The sequence below is a fragment of the Scyliorhinus canicula genome, chromosome 3 (genome assembly GCF_902713615.1).
Source record: "Scyliorhinus canicula chromosome 3, sScyCan1.1, whole genome shotgun sequence".
NCBI lineage: Eukaryota > Metazoa > Chordata > Chondrichthyes > Carcharhiniformes > Scyliorhinidae > Scyliorhinus > Scyliorhinus canicula.
The window spans coordinates 179,670,554-179,690,665 of record NC_052148.1 but is presented as its reverse complement, the minus strand read 5'-3'; the positions used below and the strand labels follow the sequence as shown (position 1 = coordinate 179,690,665).

The following is a 20,112-nucleotide window of genomic DNA, read 5'->3' as shown; positions in this document are numbered from 1 at the left end:
CTGCCATCTGAGGCAGTGTGCTCCAAAGTCGCACAACCATCGAAGAGAAAAATAATTCCTCATCTCTGACTTAAAACAGTGGCCACTAATTTTAAAACAGTGCTTCGTGGTTCTGGACTCATCCACAGGAGGAAACATCCTTCCCACGTCCAACTTGTAATGACCATTTATAGACTTCAATCAAGTTGCCCCATACTCTTCGAAACCCCAGTGGAAACAAGCCCAGTCGGCCCATATAAGACAACCTTCTCATTCCAGGTTGTATGCCAAACTGCCCTGCAAGGGGGTGTGGGCCGAGGTAGAGTGCTCTTTTGAAGGGTCAGTGCAGACCCAATGGGCTGAATGACCTTCTTCTGCACTGTAGAGATTCTAAGGATTCTATGTGGGTCAGTGAGTGCAATTGCTTCAGGCAATGTGGTTGTCATGGATGAGTAGCTGGACGTGCGTGCAAGATGTAAGATGTGGGTGTGAGGCTTGTAGCAGTGCTAAGTGTGTGAGGATTAGGTGAACCCGACTATTAGAATTTTGTTCGGTGAGTGAAGGGTGTGTGGTGAATAGAACAGTGTGGTTATACTAGTGTATAATTTCAAAGTATATGGCATTCATTGAGATTGACCTCTTGAACAAGGTAATTAAATTTGTTCTTTTATTGCATTTAGGTCTTTGGGCTGGATTTCTTGTATTTACATTACATTGACAGTAATGTCTAAATGCTCTGAATTTGATGCAGCTTGCCTAATAAAGTTTTCTTTATGCCAGTAAAGTTCATTTCAAAGCCAAAACAGCAACTGCACGAGTGGACCATCTGGTATCACAAATTATTTTGACCATCAAATGTTTTCCATTTGCCTTCTCCAAGCATGGCTGCAATATATCCCACCGATGAGTGGAAACAGAAAAAAAGGCAAACACATTTTGAACAAAGTCAAAAAAATGCACAGCTTCCTCACAGGATTCAGGTGGGTGAATCATCTGATTGGCTTGTATTAGGTGGCCTTCCCACACCAACTGGCAGCTGAGACCCCCATTGACTCCATGAAATTCACCCCTCTCTTCCAGCTACTTCCAGCACTTGCTACAGCAGCACCAAGCAGCATACCTTGAGAGATGCAGGTGAGATTTAAGTTCTCATTCTACTTAGGTGACTTAGGGGCTGGTTTAGCTCACTCAGCTAAATCGCTGGCTTACCAAGCAGGCCAGCAGCACGGTTCGATTCCCGTACCAGCCTCCCCGGACAGGCGCCGGAATGTGGCGACTAGGGGCTTTTCACAGTAACTTCATTGAAGCCTACTCGTGACAATAAGCGATTTTCATTTCATTCAGGTGCAGATTAAATTAAACGAGTGGCTGGAACATGGGATGAATAATGCACAGGGGTTTGCTTTATTCAGTCTCGTTTGTAGATCTGAAAGTTTTCCTGCCATATTTGTGGCATGATCAAATCTCTGCCCATGGCAAATATTGATGTCCAAACCTAAATTTGCAATGACTTCCAAAACAGTTGTCTCCAGACACTCAGAAGTGTGGGATTGCAGCTGGACAAAACAAATAAATCGCTCTACAACTTTACTATCGCTGGTCATATCTCTTTCTGGTAATTTGTCCGCATAATTCACATCTGGTGTTGAATCAACTATTATGGAATAAGATTTGCCATCTTTGATTCCATTAGTGAATTTGTTTCTAAGCTGCTTTGCTATTATAGTGATGAAGTCATCGTGGGTTCTGTGCATTAAAAAGTTGGTCTTCATTGATAATGTTTTAAATGCTCTTTGAGAAGCTTGTCAAACTCACTGAGGTATTCAAGTCAGGCCAAAAAATTACATCTTCGATTTGACACTGATGACTCATCATAGATTATCATAGAATTTACAGTGCAGAAGGAGCCGATCGAGTCTGCACCGGCTCTTGGAAAGAGCACCCTACCCAAGGTCAACACCTCCACCCTATCCCCATAACCCCACCCAACACTAAGGGCAATTTATCATGGCCAATCCACCTAACCTGCACATCTTTGGACTGTGGGAGGAAACCGGAGCACCCGGAGGAAACCCACGCACACACGGGGAGGATGTGCAGACTCTGCACAGATAGTGACCCAAGCCAGAATCAAACCTGGGACCCTGGTGCTGTGAAGCAATTGTGCTATCCACAATGTTACCGTGCTGCATCATGTCCTGTGAGAGGTAGTCGCATGGAAGTCAGCAGTTGCTTGTGGCAACATCACATTTCAGCATTTTCCTCCAATTAGAACATTCCTATTCAAACTGAGCCGATTACGCAGAATCAATTTTTCCAGATAATTTACATCTTTGATCAACTGCACACATAGCCTTAATATGAGTTTTCAAAATTTCACAATCAGCAATATCTCTTCCAAAGTTTGTCCAGTACCCATCAACAAATACATCTTTCGATTTACTGTCGCCAGGGAATAATTTGCAAACATATCAGTAGACTTCCTTTGAGGTTCCTGAAAAAATGAACACAATTCTAATTTCTGTCATCCTATTTTCATTCACCCTCAGAAAATGGTACTTATTAAGATTTCTACCCTGATTTCGGCCTCCAACCCCAAACCTTTCTCAAATTTTCAGTATTATCTATGTTTTCTGGTTTATTTAGTACAAATATTCTATCATATCCAGTGAAACAGATTTTCGCCATAAGGCAACGTGGGTTTTTTCACTTACTTGAGTAGAAGAAATATCTTGCAGTTCCACTGACAGTTCAGATTCCACTTCTTGTTCAACTTTTTCAGAGAGTGTGGTATCTCTGGATATCGTCTAGTCTAAGTCATCAAATAATTTACCCATATTTTTGGTGGATGAGGATAGATGTGCAGTTTGCGCACTATTGAGGTAAAATGACAAACTGTCTTTTTGCCGAGCTACATGCTTCGCCTTCAATTTTCTGCATTTTTGACAGGCACATTGGTGGCATCGCTTCATATTAACTGATCTTTCTTGATTTTAATGAATATGACTTTTCTGAAAGAGCTGGCGTTTTTGTCCTGAGCCCTGGGGGTGAAGTCGTCCCTGCTCCCCTCACTGCTCGACGATGGCTGCCCCAAGTCCCGACCAGCTAGCTGGCTCACTCACCACCGCCCTTGTGGCTTTTTTTGCCAATTCACCTGACAGCGCACGAACCACGCCTTGCCTTGCTGCTTCTCCCTAGCTATGGCCTTCCCAACCCTGGCCTGAGGGTTGAGTCAATCCTACTCCCCTCAACGATGGCTTGCTTCCATGTCCCGACCAGCCGGCTGGTGCACTACCATTCTCCCTTGTGGCTTTTATCCCCAATTCGCCCGGGCCTTGGTGGCGCCCCGCAACTCAACTTGACAATCTTGCCTCGCTGTTGGCTTGACTGTCTGGCTATGGCCTGCACAGCCCTTCTCAGCCCTGGCCTGGGGATTGGGTCATTTCTGCTCCCCTCGACGATTGCTCGCTTCCGAGTCCTTGCTGCAAACCCCTTATACTCCCTCCTCTGCAACCTTGACCACCATCACAAACCTCTGTCCAGACCCAGGTGCATTTCACTCAGCAGCCACTGCCTCCCCGATGGTGCTGCTGAGCAAAAGAGCTACCAGCTTCTGATTGGCCAGCAGCTCTAAGCCGGTGGGACTTTCTACCCCAGGGGTCCTGATCCCAAGTAAGACTCCCACCGATAGCTTGTTAATCATCTGATTGGCTTGTATTAGGTGGCCTTCCCACACCAACTGGCAGCTGAGACCCCCATTGACTCCATGAAATTCACCCCTCTCTTCCAGCTACTTCCAGCACTTGCTACAGCAGCACCAAGCACCATACCTTGAGAGATGCAGGTGAGATTTAAGTTCTCATTCTACTTTGGCCTGCTGCTGAAGCCTTGCAACCCCGTAACAGCGAGTTTCAAGCTAGGCTTCCTGCTACTATTATAATAAGCAGGCAGCAAAAACCTTACCCATTTCCCACATCAGAACGAACAGGAGCCGGTTATTTGTGCATTCTTAACTCCCATGCCATTTCCCCCTCACTATCATTATTCTTTTGCAGCTTCACTCTTCATCTATGTGCATTCTTGCTTTCTCTAACCACGAAATGCACTTTCACGATTCCTCTTTTGCTAAAGCTTGTCCCAAAACGCTCTTTTGTACCAAATCACCTTTTACACTTAAAGTTCTTCACTCTTATAAAGTAGAATCCATCTCAGACTTGAAGTCTGCACCTATTTCTGAGAAACCTCTTCCAGCACTTGTCCTGCATATTTGGACAGGACACAAGGAAAGAGGCCGTCATGTGATAAACAATCCTCTCTCACCCCTATCCACCAATACATCTCTTTCCTTCTGCACGGCAACCATTTATCAATGCAAATGTTACAACTTTTTAACACGGTCTAAGCCTAAATTATTTTGGCTGTTGATTTTTTTTTAAGTTCATGCTCCCCATACCGTCATCCTTATCTTGTAAATAACGTATCTGGAAAATGAATAACAAACCCTGTCTGGTAATTATTTTCCAACACTAGATTTTATTATTGGCTTAAGATCTCACTTTGATCTTCAAAAGTTATAATACATCACATAAGTGTTTGTTTTAAGTTTGAAATATAAACAAATTCATTTCACAATGGATGAACAAGCACATTGAATATTATGGGCCAAAACATTTCTGTGGAGTGGTAATCACAGTTAGCTTGCTATTCTGTTCCTTTTTACGTACCCAGATCGGGGCTGCATGTTTCATACATACATAGGTACATAGAAGATAGGAGCAGGAGGAGGCTTTTGGCCCATCGAGCCTGCTCCGCCATTCATCACGATTATGGCTGATCATCCAACTCAATAGCCTAATCCTTCTTTCTCCCCATAGCCTTTGATCCCATTCTCCCCAAGTGCTATATCTAGCTGTCTCTTGAATATATTCAATGTTTTAGCATCAACTACTTCCTGTGGTAATGAACTCCACAGGCTCACCACTCTTTGTGTGAAGAAATGTCTCCTTATCTTTGTCTGAAATGGTTTACCCTGAATCCTTAGGCTGTGGCCCCTGGTTCTGGACACACCCATCATTAGTAACATCTTCTGGGGTGCATCTGCCAGGGGACCTCTGGGGGGGTCCTCTTCTGGGACACATCCACCGTATGATTCCCAGGGGAATAGAAGTTCTGGGCCATCAAATAATTAGATGGTTACAGTAGGCAACCTACTATTTAATTCCAGGGTTGAACAAACGAGTAAAAGCTTGAAATTTAAGAACCAAGTTAATCTTCCCTAATTTAACTGTTTAAATATACAATCCCTTTCTTTGTTTCAACAATATCAACATATTGGTTGACTTTGTTGCTTCTCAAGACTTCAAACTGCCTCCTCCCGTGGGGTTTGGCAAATACCCCACATTTTAACTAGAAGATTATCTTTTTATATCCCAGCAACAGGACTTCCCAAAAACCTGTGGAAATTCTACCCGTCTGCTTGCACAAAGACAAACAAGAAAGGTCAGTCAACTACAAAATCAATCGCACTGTGTTTACATTTGATTTAACACTCTCTTAAGCTTGTAATCCATAAATCTGCAACATTGTATTGGAACAGGGTGGAATGTCATATCTGCACCCACAGAAGCATACAATCAGGACGCAAATGATTGAGGAAACTCAAGCGCACGTGTGCACACATTTACGGTCTGCCTGAATTTCTTTGCTCTTTCACGCTTGTCTATTGGTCTTCTGTTTAAACATATTCCAGTTCATCACAATGGTGCTGCTCTCACACCAAGGTTTCTTAATTTTACACCCACTTTAAAACAGCATAAATAAAGCCCATAGTTTTAAGCAAAACAGGAAACACGAGTTTTTGTGAGCATCCTGATTGAGAACTCCACTGTATTTTCTGTTTCATTGAATGTATCTTTTCTGCATCAGTACGAGTTACATTTAAAACTGAAAACAGCATGTTCTTAAAGGAGGGAGGAAATATTGACCAACCCATATCAGGCTGGCTCTGCCACATTTTCATGTATTTGTACACTTCTGCCGGACCCTGGGCACCCAGTAGAGACGGCTAACCGGCCAGCAGACACGTAATACACAACCCATAGAAATCAAATGCATTTTATCTATAAAGAGTTTCTAGCAGCACTGTAATTAGATACCTTCCTCCGTAAATGTCCTTTTCTCTTGGCGGGTGGGGTTGTGAAGAATGAGAAAGTCTGTGTCTTAAAAACCAAACTTGGGGTAATTGCTGAACTGTGTCTTTGGGGTCAAGAACTCTGATAAATTTCCACATACAAATCATTTGGTCACTGGCATCAAGGGAGTTGCCAAGTCCTCACAAGTTAATTCTAGGTTTTGCTGTTATTCGCTGTAGAAAATAAATTGCTTTCTTAATCAATGGGGACATGCAGCACAACAGGTTGGAGCCTCCACGCCACAGATTTGTGGCCTCAGCCACTCTCCAGTGAGGATCTGTTTAATAGATATTCAATACCTACACTTGTAGGGGAAAATATCACTGAGATGCTTTCCCTTGCATCCTGAAAAATTATTGTGGGAATTGGAGTGAGTTACCTGGCTGCTTACAGGCAATGCCTAGCCTGGACAGATGAAGTAGACGGGGGAAAGAGGTTGGGAGATCTTATTCGCACAACTACAATTAATCAATTAATAATGCAAATACAGAAAAAAAATTCTCTTGCAGGTAACATTAAATGCCTCATGTATAGTCAGATCATCGAGAATCAAGACCCAGCAAATTCACCAGTGGGTGCAAAGTCTGCACAGACTGGGTGCAGGCCATCTCAATACTGAATTGGGTTCCTCTGCGTGCATATCTTTCCCTGAAATATACACACCTGCTTCCGGTTTTAAGATGCAGGATGAGGGGTAGGGGATTAATCCACTCAGAGGATGCGGTTAGTCATTTAAGTATTATAATGTGCACCTTCATGTTAACAAAATTTCTATTTCTAACCTCATGTTGACTGAATCTCCCAGGCCTCGGGAATCCTGGCAGGTGAAAGGAGGCAGTAAGGTCTGCACATGCTAATTATCTGTAGAGTGTTATGTCAGGAGATTGGCCAACAAGGCCAGAACAGCAGCAGTGGAATCACAGTAATATTTATCTACAATCTTACACACCACATTTTATCATAATGTTTTGAACTTTTGTATCCCAACTGGAGAATCTACACAATGAATGCTCTGTCATACATATTAATAGTCAGTTTGTTATGAAACACGCTCGTAGGTTGTAGCCAAATTTTGCTATATTATTAGCTCTCAACTTTGTAAATATTGTTTGCTCTGTGTTCCAGTGAAGCATATATTCTTAAAATTGCACCACTCGTGTATTAATTCCCATTTCCTTGCTGCAACCGTTTACTGCATGGCATCAAGTCATTTGGTGGCACAGTGTAATGAGCATGTCTTCAAAATGGAGAAGTTACCCTGGCTGGGAAGCAGTACTAACAGTTAAATTATATATATGAATAACTAGCAGTGAGAGAGAGAGAGAAAATCAGGATAGTTCACGTCAAAAACTCGGAAAATTAACAGTGCCGTTTTAGTTCAAAATTATTAATTTTACCTGTAATTTTAATTGCAGCAATTGTTTTCACTATTCAGAAGGAAGAAACATGATCTCCTCTTACCCGTGTGTGTGTTCTAATATGCATCTTCAATCCATCATTCTTGCTGAAAGCTTTGTCACAGTAGGGACACTGGTAGGGGCGCTCACCTGCAAACAAGACAGATAACCATCAGTAAAGCAGAGAACAGAGCACAGAATGACAGAAAAGGAGGGAGCTGCTGCTTCATGGCACATCAAGGGAGCACAGCATGGCCAGATGAACACTTTCTCCTCTAGTTTTCACTTTCTTTTGGATCAAACAGGGAGATCAGAGCTTTGGATAAACTGTGCATAAAGAAAGGTTTCCCTCAGTCACTTGAAGGCTGGATCAAAGTTCCACTCTGAACTGTTTGATCTTTGCTAACAAGGTACACGGCCACACATAGATCTTTTATTTCTAAAAGCATATGTGGCAACTGTGACCTAATCAATGTACAGACCATTTCTGTTGTCATATATTTAATATTAATTGCCAGTCAAAATGAACTCCCAAATTATGGTTAGATATCAAAGTAAAATTTTTTACTTTGATATAAGTTAACATCCCATTTTAATATTTTCAAAAGCAAAGTTTAAAAGTCACTAAACTTCAAAAGTAGAATACACCCAATGTACATAACATACAATAAATAGCAAAATTAATAAAGCTTCCCTGGGGGTGGCACGGTGGTGCAGTGGTTAGCACTGCTGCCTCACGGCGCCGAGGACCCAGGTTTGATCCTGGACTCAGGTCACTGTGTGTGTGGAGTTTGCACATTCTCCCCGTGTCTGCGTGGGTCTCACCCCCACAACCCAAGATGTGCAGGGTAGGTGGATTCACCATGCTAAATTGCCCCTGAATTGGGAAAACAAAAATAATTAAGAATAAATAAAATAAAGCTTCCCTGAATCCTCATTTTCTTTCCTCTAAGGCTTCTTGGGTGGGATTCTCCAGTTCCCCCAGCCACGTGTTTCTTGGCCAGATGGGGTTTGCTGGCAGCTGGAGTCTATCCTCCCGCTGCTTGTCAATGGGATTTCCCATTGAAACCATCCCATGTCACCAGGGATTGAGCTGGTCGGGCTGCGCTGCCAGTGGGAAAAGTGATCCCAATGACCAGAGAATTCCGGCCCTTATTGTCTCACCAATGCTATTTAACTGAATGCCTGATATACAAATATTTCTTTGCAAGTAATAGCAATCAGTCTGCAAACATAAATTGTGTATCTTTTATGTTCATTCCTGACAATGAACTTGAGTGGTTTGTTCTTATTCTGTGTTCACTTCTGTTGCGCTCATCGCAGATTATGCTACAGTTAAACACTGGGGTGGCACGGTAGCACAGTGGCTAGCACAATTGCTTCACGGCGCCAGGTACCTGGTTTTGATTCCCGTCTTGGGTCATTCCCTGTGCGGTGTCTGCACGTTCTCCCCGTGTCTGCATGGGTTTCCTCCGGGCCCTCCCACAGTCCAAAGATGTGTGGGTTAGGTGGATTGGTCATACTAAATTGCCCTGTAGTGTCCAAAAGTTAGGTGGGCTTGCTGGGTTACGGGGATAGGGTGGGGGTATGGGCTAAGCAGGATGTTTTTTCAGGGTCCGGTGTCGATTCGATGGGCCCAGTGGCCTCCTTCTGCACTGTAAATTCTATGATTCTATGACTGAGTACCCAGTCAGTTTCTGAAACGATTTATATCAGTAAAGAAATAAAATGGCTCCAAACTATAATTTCAGATGGTTTAGATGGTTTCAAATGTTTTTCCATCACTTTTAAAAAGACTCAAAATATTCTGGAACAGAATACTCTTTATAATATTCAATGTATGGTTCTGATAATCGAGTGAAATATTGTGAAAATCAATTTACTCATCCAAATGCCAGCTGCATTTAATCAGAAATTTGAAATATCAAATTTGAACAGTTGGGAAATATTTAGCTTTCGTATTTTAATACTGTTCGACCCTGAAATGGTGACCCATGTGAACCTACAAACAGTGATGAGAACATTAGAACATAGCAAAAGAACAGACACCTATGGCGGAATTTTCCAAAGATTTCAGGTTCAGACTGAAAATCGGTGCGAATCTCTCCAGAAACACAGCCACATATTATCTTCAGATTCTCTGCACTTTATGCACAGAAAATGTGGGTGTGTGGTTTGTGCTGTCATTCTGGTAGGATGGGGTTTGATAGAGGTGGCGAGGGAGTTCCACAGAGATTGGGTAGCCATCTTTAGAGGGCGCCCCATCTGCATCATTTGTGGCCGATCGCGAGATTTGGTGGCCATTTGCATCCACGGCTAGCACAGCTGCTAAACCATGGCCATACAGAAAATGGTAAGAAGTCTTACAACACCAGGTTAAAGTCCACTTTAACCTGGTGTTGTAATACTTCTTACTGTGCTCACCCCAGTCCAATGCCGACATCTCCACATCATGTACAGAAAATGCGTCAATGTACATCCACAAATCTAGAGTCCCACATTTCTAACATATTTTCATTGCATGTCTGTACCTGTACAATTACCTGTGATAATGGAATAGCTTTTTTTAAAAGATAAATGATCATTTCAAATATATCCATTATTATTTCTGGCTTCAACAAGCCCTAAATAAATGTAAATTGGGTGTTACTAATGTCAAGCACCTTTATAGTTCAATCTTTTAAGAGTCTCTAGTTATCCCTGCTTTTACCACACCTAAAACAATAAGGAGCAAGGTAACTGAAGTTAATGGCATACGATAAAACATTTATTCATATGTCTGTTATCACACAAATTTTGTTTATGTACACTGCAGGGAGATAAGCTATCATACCAAATTCCATTTTGTATATACAATAAAGACATGGTTGCTTCAAAGTAATATATCAAATAAAATAAGCAGCATGACTGAAAGTCATCTGCTCAAATCTTACTTTGTTCTCTACCTTTGATAAGAAAGCCAAGTAGTTAAAAAATGCATATAGTGAAGGACTTGGGAATGACATGAAAATCACAGAAGTCAAGAGAGAGATGGAGGGAAAGAGAGAGGGAGGGCCAGAGCAAAGGATAGATAGAATTAGTCAAAGAAAAATGTGATTAGTGGACCTGTGTTCTGATTATTGTTTGATGTGTTCAGTTCTTGAGATGAAGGGCGCGATTCTCCGCCCCCCCCACGCCAGGTGGGAGAATAGCAGGAGGGCCTCCCGACATTTTTCACGCCCTCCCGCTATTCTCCACCCCCCCGCCACGTCTGACCCACGCCATGAATCGCTGCTCGCCGTTTTTTACAGCGAGCGGCGATTCTCCGAGTCCGATGGGCCGAGCGGCCGGGCCTTCACGCCCGTTTCAACACGGCAGCAAACACACCTGCTCGCTGCCATCGTGAAACGGGCGCCAGATGCCTGTTTGGGGCATCTGGGGGCCCGATTGGCACGGCAGTACCACAGTGGGGCTATGTGCGGCCTTTGCCACACGTTCCCTGCTGAGGGAATGATGAGGGCTATTTAACTGGGATGCTGTTTTATAGCGTTGTGTTTCTCAGTGCTGCGAGCGCCGGGAAACAGGCAGCTAAATGCGCTTGCTATGGGACTTTGCTCCCATTTAGTTAAATCCTGCCCCTTAAGATTGAGTCATATAAATGGCACATGATGCTAAACTACAATGTACATGGAAGGGATATGAAGGCAGTGAAATGTAGACAGCAATGCAAGGCCATTTCTGTTAAGTGATAGATAAAACTGCATCAAGGACCAGTTTTATTCATTGGTTAATTGGTTCATTGGATGAAAATATCATCAGGAAATTCCTAAAGTGTTAAACAAAATTTTCCACATCAGTCTTCATAAATTAAGAGCTAAGACAAAATCCAGATCCAGTAAAACTGATTTCGGAATCTACAACATCTGCAGAGGTCAGTAAATCATGTGCTGTGAAGAAACTCAAGCAATTAAATGTTTATAAGCCGAAGAACCAGATGGCATACACCTTGCAATCCTCCAGGAAATATAAGGTGAGGTTCGATTTCATGTTTTTAGTAGTTCCAAAAGTACAGAGATTGCACTCAAGAATTGTAAGATGAAAATGGTTCAGGGAATGATTAATCTAATGATGGACAATGCGGAAATACTCAAAATAATTTCATCGGATCTTATCGGTGCCCATTTGCACATAATTATACAATAGATCATGCCTCATAAACCTACCACAATTCAATGAGGAATTAAGAAAATTAACTGATCAGAAATACCCTGTGAATATACAATCAAAAACAATTCTATGTGAAGCTTCCGACAAAGATTAATGTTCAGCGAATATATTGCACATTAATCAGCTGAATTCGAAACCAGCTTGGCAAAAAGCACTCTCTTTAGATAGCCCAGCTGGTCTTGACCAAAGTCAAATTGGTCTCAATTTTGATTCCTCTTACATCGGACATCGGAATTAGGAGCAGAAGTAGGCAAATCAGTCCTTCAAGCCTGCTCTGCTATTAAATCAGATCATGACTGATCTCTTCCTGGTCTCAAATCCACCTCCCTGCCTGCTCTCCATGTCCCTTTAACCCATTTTAAAAAATTATAAATATATCTATCTCCTTCTTGAAACCAATTGGTGACTCACTGCACTTCCACAGCAAGTTCCACAAATTCACCACCCTCCGAGGGTAGTAGCTGCTCATCATCTCAGTTCTAAAGTAGTTTTTCCTCCTTATCTCAGTTCTATGCTGAGTTACCTGTTTTCAGGTAGGATGTTGGTAGAGGCACACACAAGTTCATCATTGAACTAGAGTGGAGGGGGGCGGAGAGAGAGAGAGAGAGAGAGAGAGAGAGAGAAGAAAATTGACCAGGATTCCTCTTCCTGATAACTACCTAGCATCTCCTATTGGAAATACAATTGCACACAAGTCATGGGAAGGCAAGGTTGCTTTATTGTCTCTGGTCATTGAATAAACAGTTCATTCTTGCGGTGGGTTTGCTAGTGCTGTTGGGAGGAGTTTAAACTAATTCCGCATGGGTAGGGGACACAGATTGTTAGCAGAATAGGGACACAGCATAACACAATAAAGCAATCAAGTCAGAGGGAGTACAACTGTATTAAGTTTCAAGGGAGTAAGGCACGGCTGGATGGCCTCTACTTTAATGCCAGGAGTATTACAGGTTAAACGGATGAGTTAAGGGTGAGGATTGACACGTGGAATTGTGATATGGTAGCAATCACGGAGACATTGGAAGGCAGGATTGGCAGCTCAATATTCTGGGATATAGAATCTTTAGGCATGCCAGAGAAAGTGATAAGGGAGGCAAAGGCATTGTATTATTAGTTAAGGAGTCAGCTAATGCAGTAAGGAGATATGATATCCTGGAGAGGGCATCAAATGAATATTTGTGGGTAGAGCTTAGGAATAAAAAACAGCTACACTGCTAGGTGTTTATTATAGTCAGCGGGAAAGCAAGGATAATCAAGGATAGTTAATCAAGGATAGTTTAACGACTGCAGAAAGGCAGTTCGAAGGGGATCTGCCTACTGAGGTAATATGGGCTGAAGTTAGAAATAGGAAAGGAGCAGTCACATTGTTAGAAGTTTTCTATAGGCCCCCAAATAGTAATAGAGATGTGGAGGAAGAAATTGTAAAACAGATTGTGGATAGAACAAAGAACAAAGAAAATTACAGCACAGGAACAGGCCCTTCGGCCCTCCCAGCCTGCGCCGATCCAGATCCTTTATCTAAACCTGTCTCCTATTTTCCAAGGTCTACTTCCCTCTGTTCCCGCCCATTCATATACCTGTCTAGATGCCTCTTAAATGATGCTATCGTGCCCGCCTCTACCACTTCCGCTGGTAAAGCGTTCCAGGCACCCACCACCCTCCGCGTAAAAAAACTTTCCATGCACATCTCCCTTAAACTTTCCCCCTCTCACCTTGAAATCATGACCCCCTTGTAACTGACACCCCCACTCTTGGGAAAAGCTTGTTGCTATCCACCCTGTCCATACCTCTCATAATTTTGTAGACCTCAATCAGGTCCCCCCTCAACCTCCGTCATTCCAACGAAAACAATCCTAATCTACTCAACCTTTCTTCATAGCTAGCACCCTCCATACCAGGCAACATCCTGGTGAACCTCCTCTGCACCCTCTCCAAAGCATCCACATCCTTCTGGTAATGTGGCGACCAGAACTGCACGCAGTATTCCAAATGTGGCCGAACCAAAGTCCTATACAACTGTAACATGACCTGCCAACTCTTGTACTCAATACCCCGTCCAATGAAGGCAAGCATGCTGTATGCCTTCTTGACCACTCTATCAACCTGCGTTGCCACCTTCAGGGTACAATGGACCTGAACTCCCAGAACTCTCTGCACATCAATTTTCCCCAAGACCCTTCCATTGACCATATAGTCCGCTCTTGAATTTGATCTTCCAAAATGCATCACCTCGCATTTGCCTGGATTGAACTCCATCTGCCATTTCTCTGCCCAACTCTCCAATCTATCTATATTTTGTTGTATTCTCTGACAGTCCTCCTCGCTATCTGCAACTCTACCAATCTTAGTGTCATCTGCAAACTTTCTAATTAGACCACCTATACCTTCCTCCAGGTCATTTATGTAGATTACAAACAACAGTGGTCCGAGCACGGATCCCTGTGGAACACCACTAGTCACCCTTCTCCATTTTGAGACACTCCCTTCCACCACTACTCTCTGTCTCCTGTTGCCCAGCCAGTTCTTTATCCATCTAGCTAGTACACCCTGAACCCCATACGACTTCACTTTTTCCATCAACCTGCCATGGGAAACCTTATCAAACGCCTTACTAAAGTCCATGTATATGACATCTACAGCCCTTCCCTCATCAATTAACTTTGTCACTTCCTCAAAGAATTCTATTAGGTTTGTAAGACATGACCTTCCCTGCACAAATCCATGCTGCCTATCACTGATAAGTCTATTTTCTTCCAGATGTGAATAGATCCTATCCCTCAGTATCTTCTCCAACAGTTTGCCTACCACTGACGTCAAGCTCACAGGTCTATAATTCTAAACATCCATCCCTATCCTCAACATCCGTCTTGTCCCTCTCCTTTGTGTATACCGATGCAAAGTACTCATTAAGAATCTCACCCATTTCCTCTGAGTCCACGCATAAATTCCCTCTTTTGTCTTTGAGTGGGCCAATCCTTTCTCTAGTTACCCTGTTGCTCCTTACATACGAATAAAAGGCTTTGGGATTTTCCTTAACCCTGTTAGCCAAAGATATTTCATGACCCCTTTTAGCCCCCTTTATTGCGCGTTTGAGATTCGTCCTACTTTCCCGATATTCCTCCAAAGCTTCATCAGTTTTGAGTTGCCTCGATCCTATGTATGCTTCCTTTTTCATCTTAGCTAGTCTCACAATTTCACCCGTCATCCATGGTTCCCTAATCTTGCCATTTCTATCTTTCATTTTCACAGGAACATGTCAGTCCTGCACTCTAATCAACCTTTCCTTAAAAGACTTCCACATTTCAAATGTGGATTTACCCTTAAACAGCTGCTCCCAATCCACATTCCTTAGCTCCTGCCGAATTTTGTTATACTCTGCCTTTCCCCAATATAGTACTCTTCCTTTCGGACCCCTCTTGTACTTGTCCATGAGTATTCTAAAACTTACGGAATTGTGATCGCTATTCCCAAAGTAATCACCGACTGAAACATCAACCACCTGGCCGGGATCATTCCCCAATACCAGGTCCAGTATGGCCCCTTCCCGAGTTGGACTAGTTACATACTGCTCTAAAAAACTCTCCTGGATGCTCCTTACAAACTCTGCTTCATCTACGCCTCCAACACTACGCGAATCCCATTCAATGTTGGGGAAGTTAAAATCTCCCATCACAACCACCCTATTGCTCCTACATTTTTCTATAAGCTGTCTGCATATTTGTACTTCTACTTCATGCTCGCTTTTGGGAGGCCTGTAGTAAAGTCCCAACAATGTTACTGCACCCTTCCTATTTCTGAGCTCCACCCATATTGCCTCAGTGCTCGAATCCTCCATCGTGCCCTCCTTAATCACAGCTGTGATATCATCTCTGATGAGTAATGCAACTCCTCCACCCCTTCTACCTCCCTCTCTATCCCTCCTGAAGCATCTATACCCTGGGATATTCAGTTGCCAGTCCTGCCCTTCCCTCAACCAAGTCTCAGTAATACCAGTAACATCATATTCCCAGGTACTGATCCAAGCCCTAAGTTCATCTGCCTTACCTGCTACACTTCTCGCATTAAAACAAATGCACCTCAGACCATCTTTGCGTTCATCATCTCTTCCCTGTCTACTCTTCCCCTTAGTCAAATTGAGTTTATTGTCTCGTACCTTACTGGCTTTAGTTGCTACTTCTTTACTGACCTCTAACTTCCTAATCTGGTTCCCATCCCCCGCCACATTAGTTTAAAACCGCCCCAACAGTGTTAGCAAAAGCTAAGGACATTGGTTCCAGTCCTGCCCAGGTGTAGACCATCCGGTTTGGTCCCACCGCCCCCAGAACCGGTTCCAATGTCCTAAAATTCTGAACCCCTCCCTCCTGCACCATCTCTCAAGCCACGTATTCATTCTGACTATTCTTGAATTTCTACTCTGGCTGTCCCGTGGCACTGGTAGCAATCCTGAGATTACTACCTTTGAGGTCCTACTTTTTAACTTATCTCCTAACTCCCTAAATTCTGATTGTAGGACCTCATCCCTTTTTTTACCTATATCGTTGGTGCCTATATGCACCACGACAACTGGCTGTTCACCCTCCCCTTTCAGTATGTCCTGCAGCCGATCGGAGACATCCCTGACCCGAGCACCCGGGAAGCAACATACCATTCGGGAGTCTCGTTTTCGACCACAGAAACGCCTGTCTACTCCCCTTACAATTGAATCCCCTATGACTATAGCCCTGCCAGTCTTTTTCCCACCCTTCTGTGCAGCAGAGCTAGCCACGGTGCCATGAGCCTGGCTACTACTGCCTTCCCCTGGTGAGACATCACCCCCAACAGTATCCAAAACGGTATACCTGTTTTGGAGGGAGATGACCGCAGGGGACACCTGCACTGCCTTCCTGCTCTTTCTCTACCTTTTGGTCACCCATTCCCTGTCTCCTTCACCAATCCTAATCTGCGGTGTGACCAACTCACTGAATGTGCTATCCACGACCTCCTGAGCATCGCGGATGCTCCAAAGTGAGTCCAACCGCAGCTTCAGAGCCGTCATGCGGTCTAACAGGAGCTGCAGCTGAACACACTTCCGGCACATGAAGGAGTCAGGGGCATCGGCTGCGTCCCTGAACTCCCACATTGCGCACGAGGAGCATAACACGGGTCTGTGATCTCCTGCCATTTTTACTCTTTACCTTAACTGATTACAAATATAGTATCAAATAATTAATAAGTGAAAGGAATAAAGATTTTACTTACCAATCACAATACTCACCAACACACGAAGAGTAAAATTTCTCCCAGCAACTGCTAATTGGAGCACTTTCCGTGCCAGCCAATCAGGTCACTATTTGCTGTGATGTCACCCTTCAAGGTAAGTTTTTAAAGAGATAAACTTACCTTCCCGACAACCACGGTTGTTTTTTTTTGGTTAGAGGAGGGGGTAGGGAGGGAAACACTGAGGAAGCGTTTCGGGTTTAACTGTCACTTGACAACTGCCCCTTCACAAACCACCTTCAAATTAGGCTGACCGCACTGCACATATGCAAATCTCCCCGTAACAGCCAATCAATAGATCCGCTCTGCTGCCCTCTGCTGGATGCTTGCCTTCACTCGAACTCCTCGGGTCTCTTTCGCAGGTACACCTTCAAATTAGGCTGACCGCACTGCACGTATGCAAATCTCCCCAGATATGCAAATCTCCCCAGATATGCAAATCTCCCCGGAAATGTGTGGAGGTCTCAGGCTAGTTGTCATGGGTGACTTTAACTTTCCAAATATTGATTGGGCAGTATTTGTACAGTGTGTGCAGGAGGGTTTCCTGACACAATATGTGGCTAGGCCGACAAGAGTGGGGGGCACATTGGATTTGGTGGGTAATGAACCGGGCCAAGTGTTAGATTTGTTTGCGGGAGAGCACTTTGGACATAGTGACCATAATTCGGTGTCTTTCACTATTGCAATGGAGAAGGATAGGGCCATACGGCAGGGCAAGGTTTATAATTGGGGGAGGGGTAATTATGATGCGATTAAGCAAGCATTAGGGAGCACAAGATGGGAACAGAAACTGTCAGGGAAAGGCACAAATGAAAAATGGAGCTTGTTCAAGGAACAAATACTGTGTGTCACTGATAGGTATGTCCCTGTCAGGCAGGGAGGAAATGGCCGTGTGAAGGAACCATGGTTCACAAAAGAGGTTGAATGTCTTGTCAAGAGGAAAAAGGAAGAGCATGTAAGGATGAGAAAACAAGGTTCAGTTGGGTCACTTGAGGGTTACAAGATAGCATGGAATGAGCTAAAAAAAAAGGGTTTAGGAAAGCTAGGAGGGTGCATGAGAAGTCCTTGGCAGGTCAGATCAAGGAAAACCCCAAGGCTTTTTACTCTTATGTGAGGAATAAAAGAATGACCAGGTTGAGGTTAGGGCCGGTCAAGGACAGTAGTGGGAACTTGTGCGTGGAGTCAGAAGAAATAGGAGAGGCGTTGAATTAATACTTTTCTTCAGTGTTCACCAAGGAGAAGGGCCATGTTTTTGAGGATGAGAGTGTGATACAGGTGGGTAGGCTGGAGGAGGTAGATGTTCTGAGGAAGGATGCATTAGCAATTTTGAAAAACCTGAGGGTTGACAAGTCCCCTGGTCCAGATGGGATATATCCAAGGATTCTTTGGGAGGCAAGGGATGAGATTGCAGAGCCTTTGGCTTTGATCTTTGGGTCCTCACTGCCCAAGGGGATAGTGCCAGAGGACTGGAGAGTGACGAATGTTGTTCCTCTATTCAAGAAAGGAATAGGAATGACCCTGGTAATTATAGGTCAGTTAGTCTTACTTCGGTGGTCGGTAAGTTAATGGAAAAGGTCCTGAAGGATAGGATTTATGACCATTTGGAAAGATGCAGCTTAATCCGGGATAGTCAACACGGATTCGTGAAGGGTAAGTCTTGCCTCACAAATTTGATTGAATTCTTTGAGGAGGTAACTAAGTGTGTCGATGAAGGTAGAGCAGTTGATGTCGTTATACATGGATTTTAGAAAGGTGTTTGATAAGGTTCCCCATGGTCGGCTCATGAAGAAAGTAAGGAGGTGTGGGATAGAGGGAAATTTGGCCAATTGGATAAGTAACTGGCTATCACATAGAAGACAGTGGTGGATGGAAAATTTTCAGACTGGAGACCAGTTACCAGTGGTGTACCACAGGGATCAGTGCTGGGTCCTCTGCTATTTGTGATTTTTATGAATGACTTGGAGGAGGGGGCTGAAGGGTGGGTCAGTAAATTTGCTGATGACACCAAGATTGGTGGAGTAGTGGACGAGGTGGAGGGCTGTTGTAGGCTGCAAAGAGACATTGATAGGATGCAGAGCTGGGCCGAAAAATGGCAGATGAAGTTTAACCCTGATAAGTGCGAGGTGATTCATTTTGGTAGAAATAATTTGAATGCGGATTACAGGGTCAACGGCAGGGTTCTGAGGAATGTGGAGGAACAGAGAGATCTTGGGGTTCATGTCCACAGATCTCTGAAGGTTGCCACTCAAGTGGATAGAGCCGTGAAGAAGGCTTATAGTGTGTTAGCGTTTATTAACGGGGCTTGAGTTTAAGAGCCGCGGGGTTATGCTGCAACTATACATGACCCTGGTGAGGCCACATTTGGAGTATTGTGTGCAGTTCTGATCACTTCATTATAGGAAGGATGTGGAAGAATTGGAAAGGGTGCAAAGCAGATGTACCAGGATGCTGCCTGGTTTGCAGGATAGGTCTGATGAGGAAAGGTTGAGGGGGCTAGGGCTTTTCTCTTTGGAGTGAAGGAGGATAAGAGGCGGCTTAATAGAGGTTTATAAGATGATGAGGGGGATAGATAGAGTGGAAGTTCAGCGACTATTTCCTCGGGTGAATGCAGCTGTTACAAGGGGCATAACTATCAGATTCAGGGTGGGAGATATAGGAGGGATATCCGAGGTAGGTCCTTTAATCAGAGAGTGGTTAGGATGTGGAATGGACTGCCTGCTGTGATAGTGGAGTCAGACACTTTTGTAACTTTCAAGCGGTTATTGGATAGGCACATGGAGAAAACCAGAATGACAGGGAGTGGGATAGCTTGATCTTAGTTTCGGACAAAGCTCAGCACAACATCGAGGGCCGAAGGGCCTGTTCTGTGCTGTACTGTTCTATGTTCTATGAAATTGAGAAACAAATCTGTGAACAATTCGTGGAGGTGTGTAAAATTAATAACAATAGGTTATTAATATTTGATAAATTGAACTTTCCCAATGTGAATTAGGATAATCATAGTGTTAATGGCTTAGATAAGAGTGGATTTCTGAAAGTATATACAGGAGACTATTTAGATCAATATGTAGGAGGGTCCAACAAAG

The 20,112-nt window shown here is 43.7% G+C and overlaps 1 protein-coding gene across 4 annotated transcripts in view; it reads right to left on the bottom strand.

The window, feature by feature from the left end:
* prdm5 (PR domain containing 5) overlaps positions 1-20,112 on the bottom strand; it is a 432,322-nt gene that overhangs the window by 55,627 nt on the left and 356,583 nt on the right. For all 4 annotated transcript variants that reach the window (XM_038791835.1, XM_038791837.1, XM_038791838.1 and 1 more), the window contains one exon: positions 7,632-7,717. In XM_038791835.1, the coding sequence (XP_038647763.1) occupies positions 7,632-7,717 (86 nt within the window). The remainder of the gene's footprint in view (positions 1-7,631; positions 7,718-20,112) is intronic.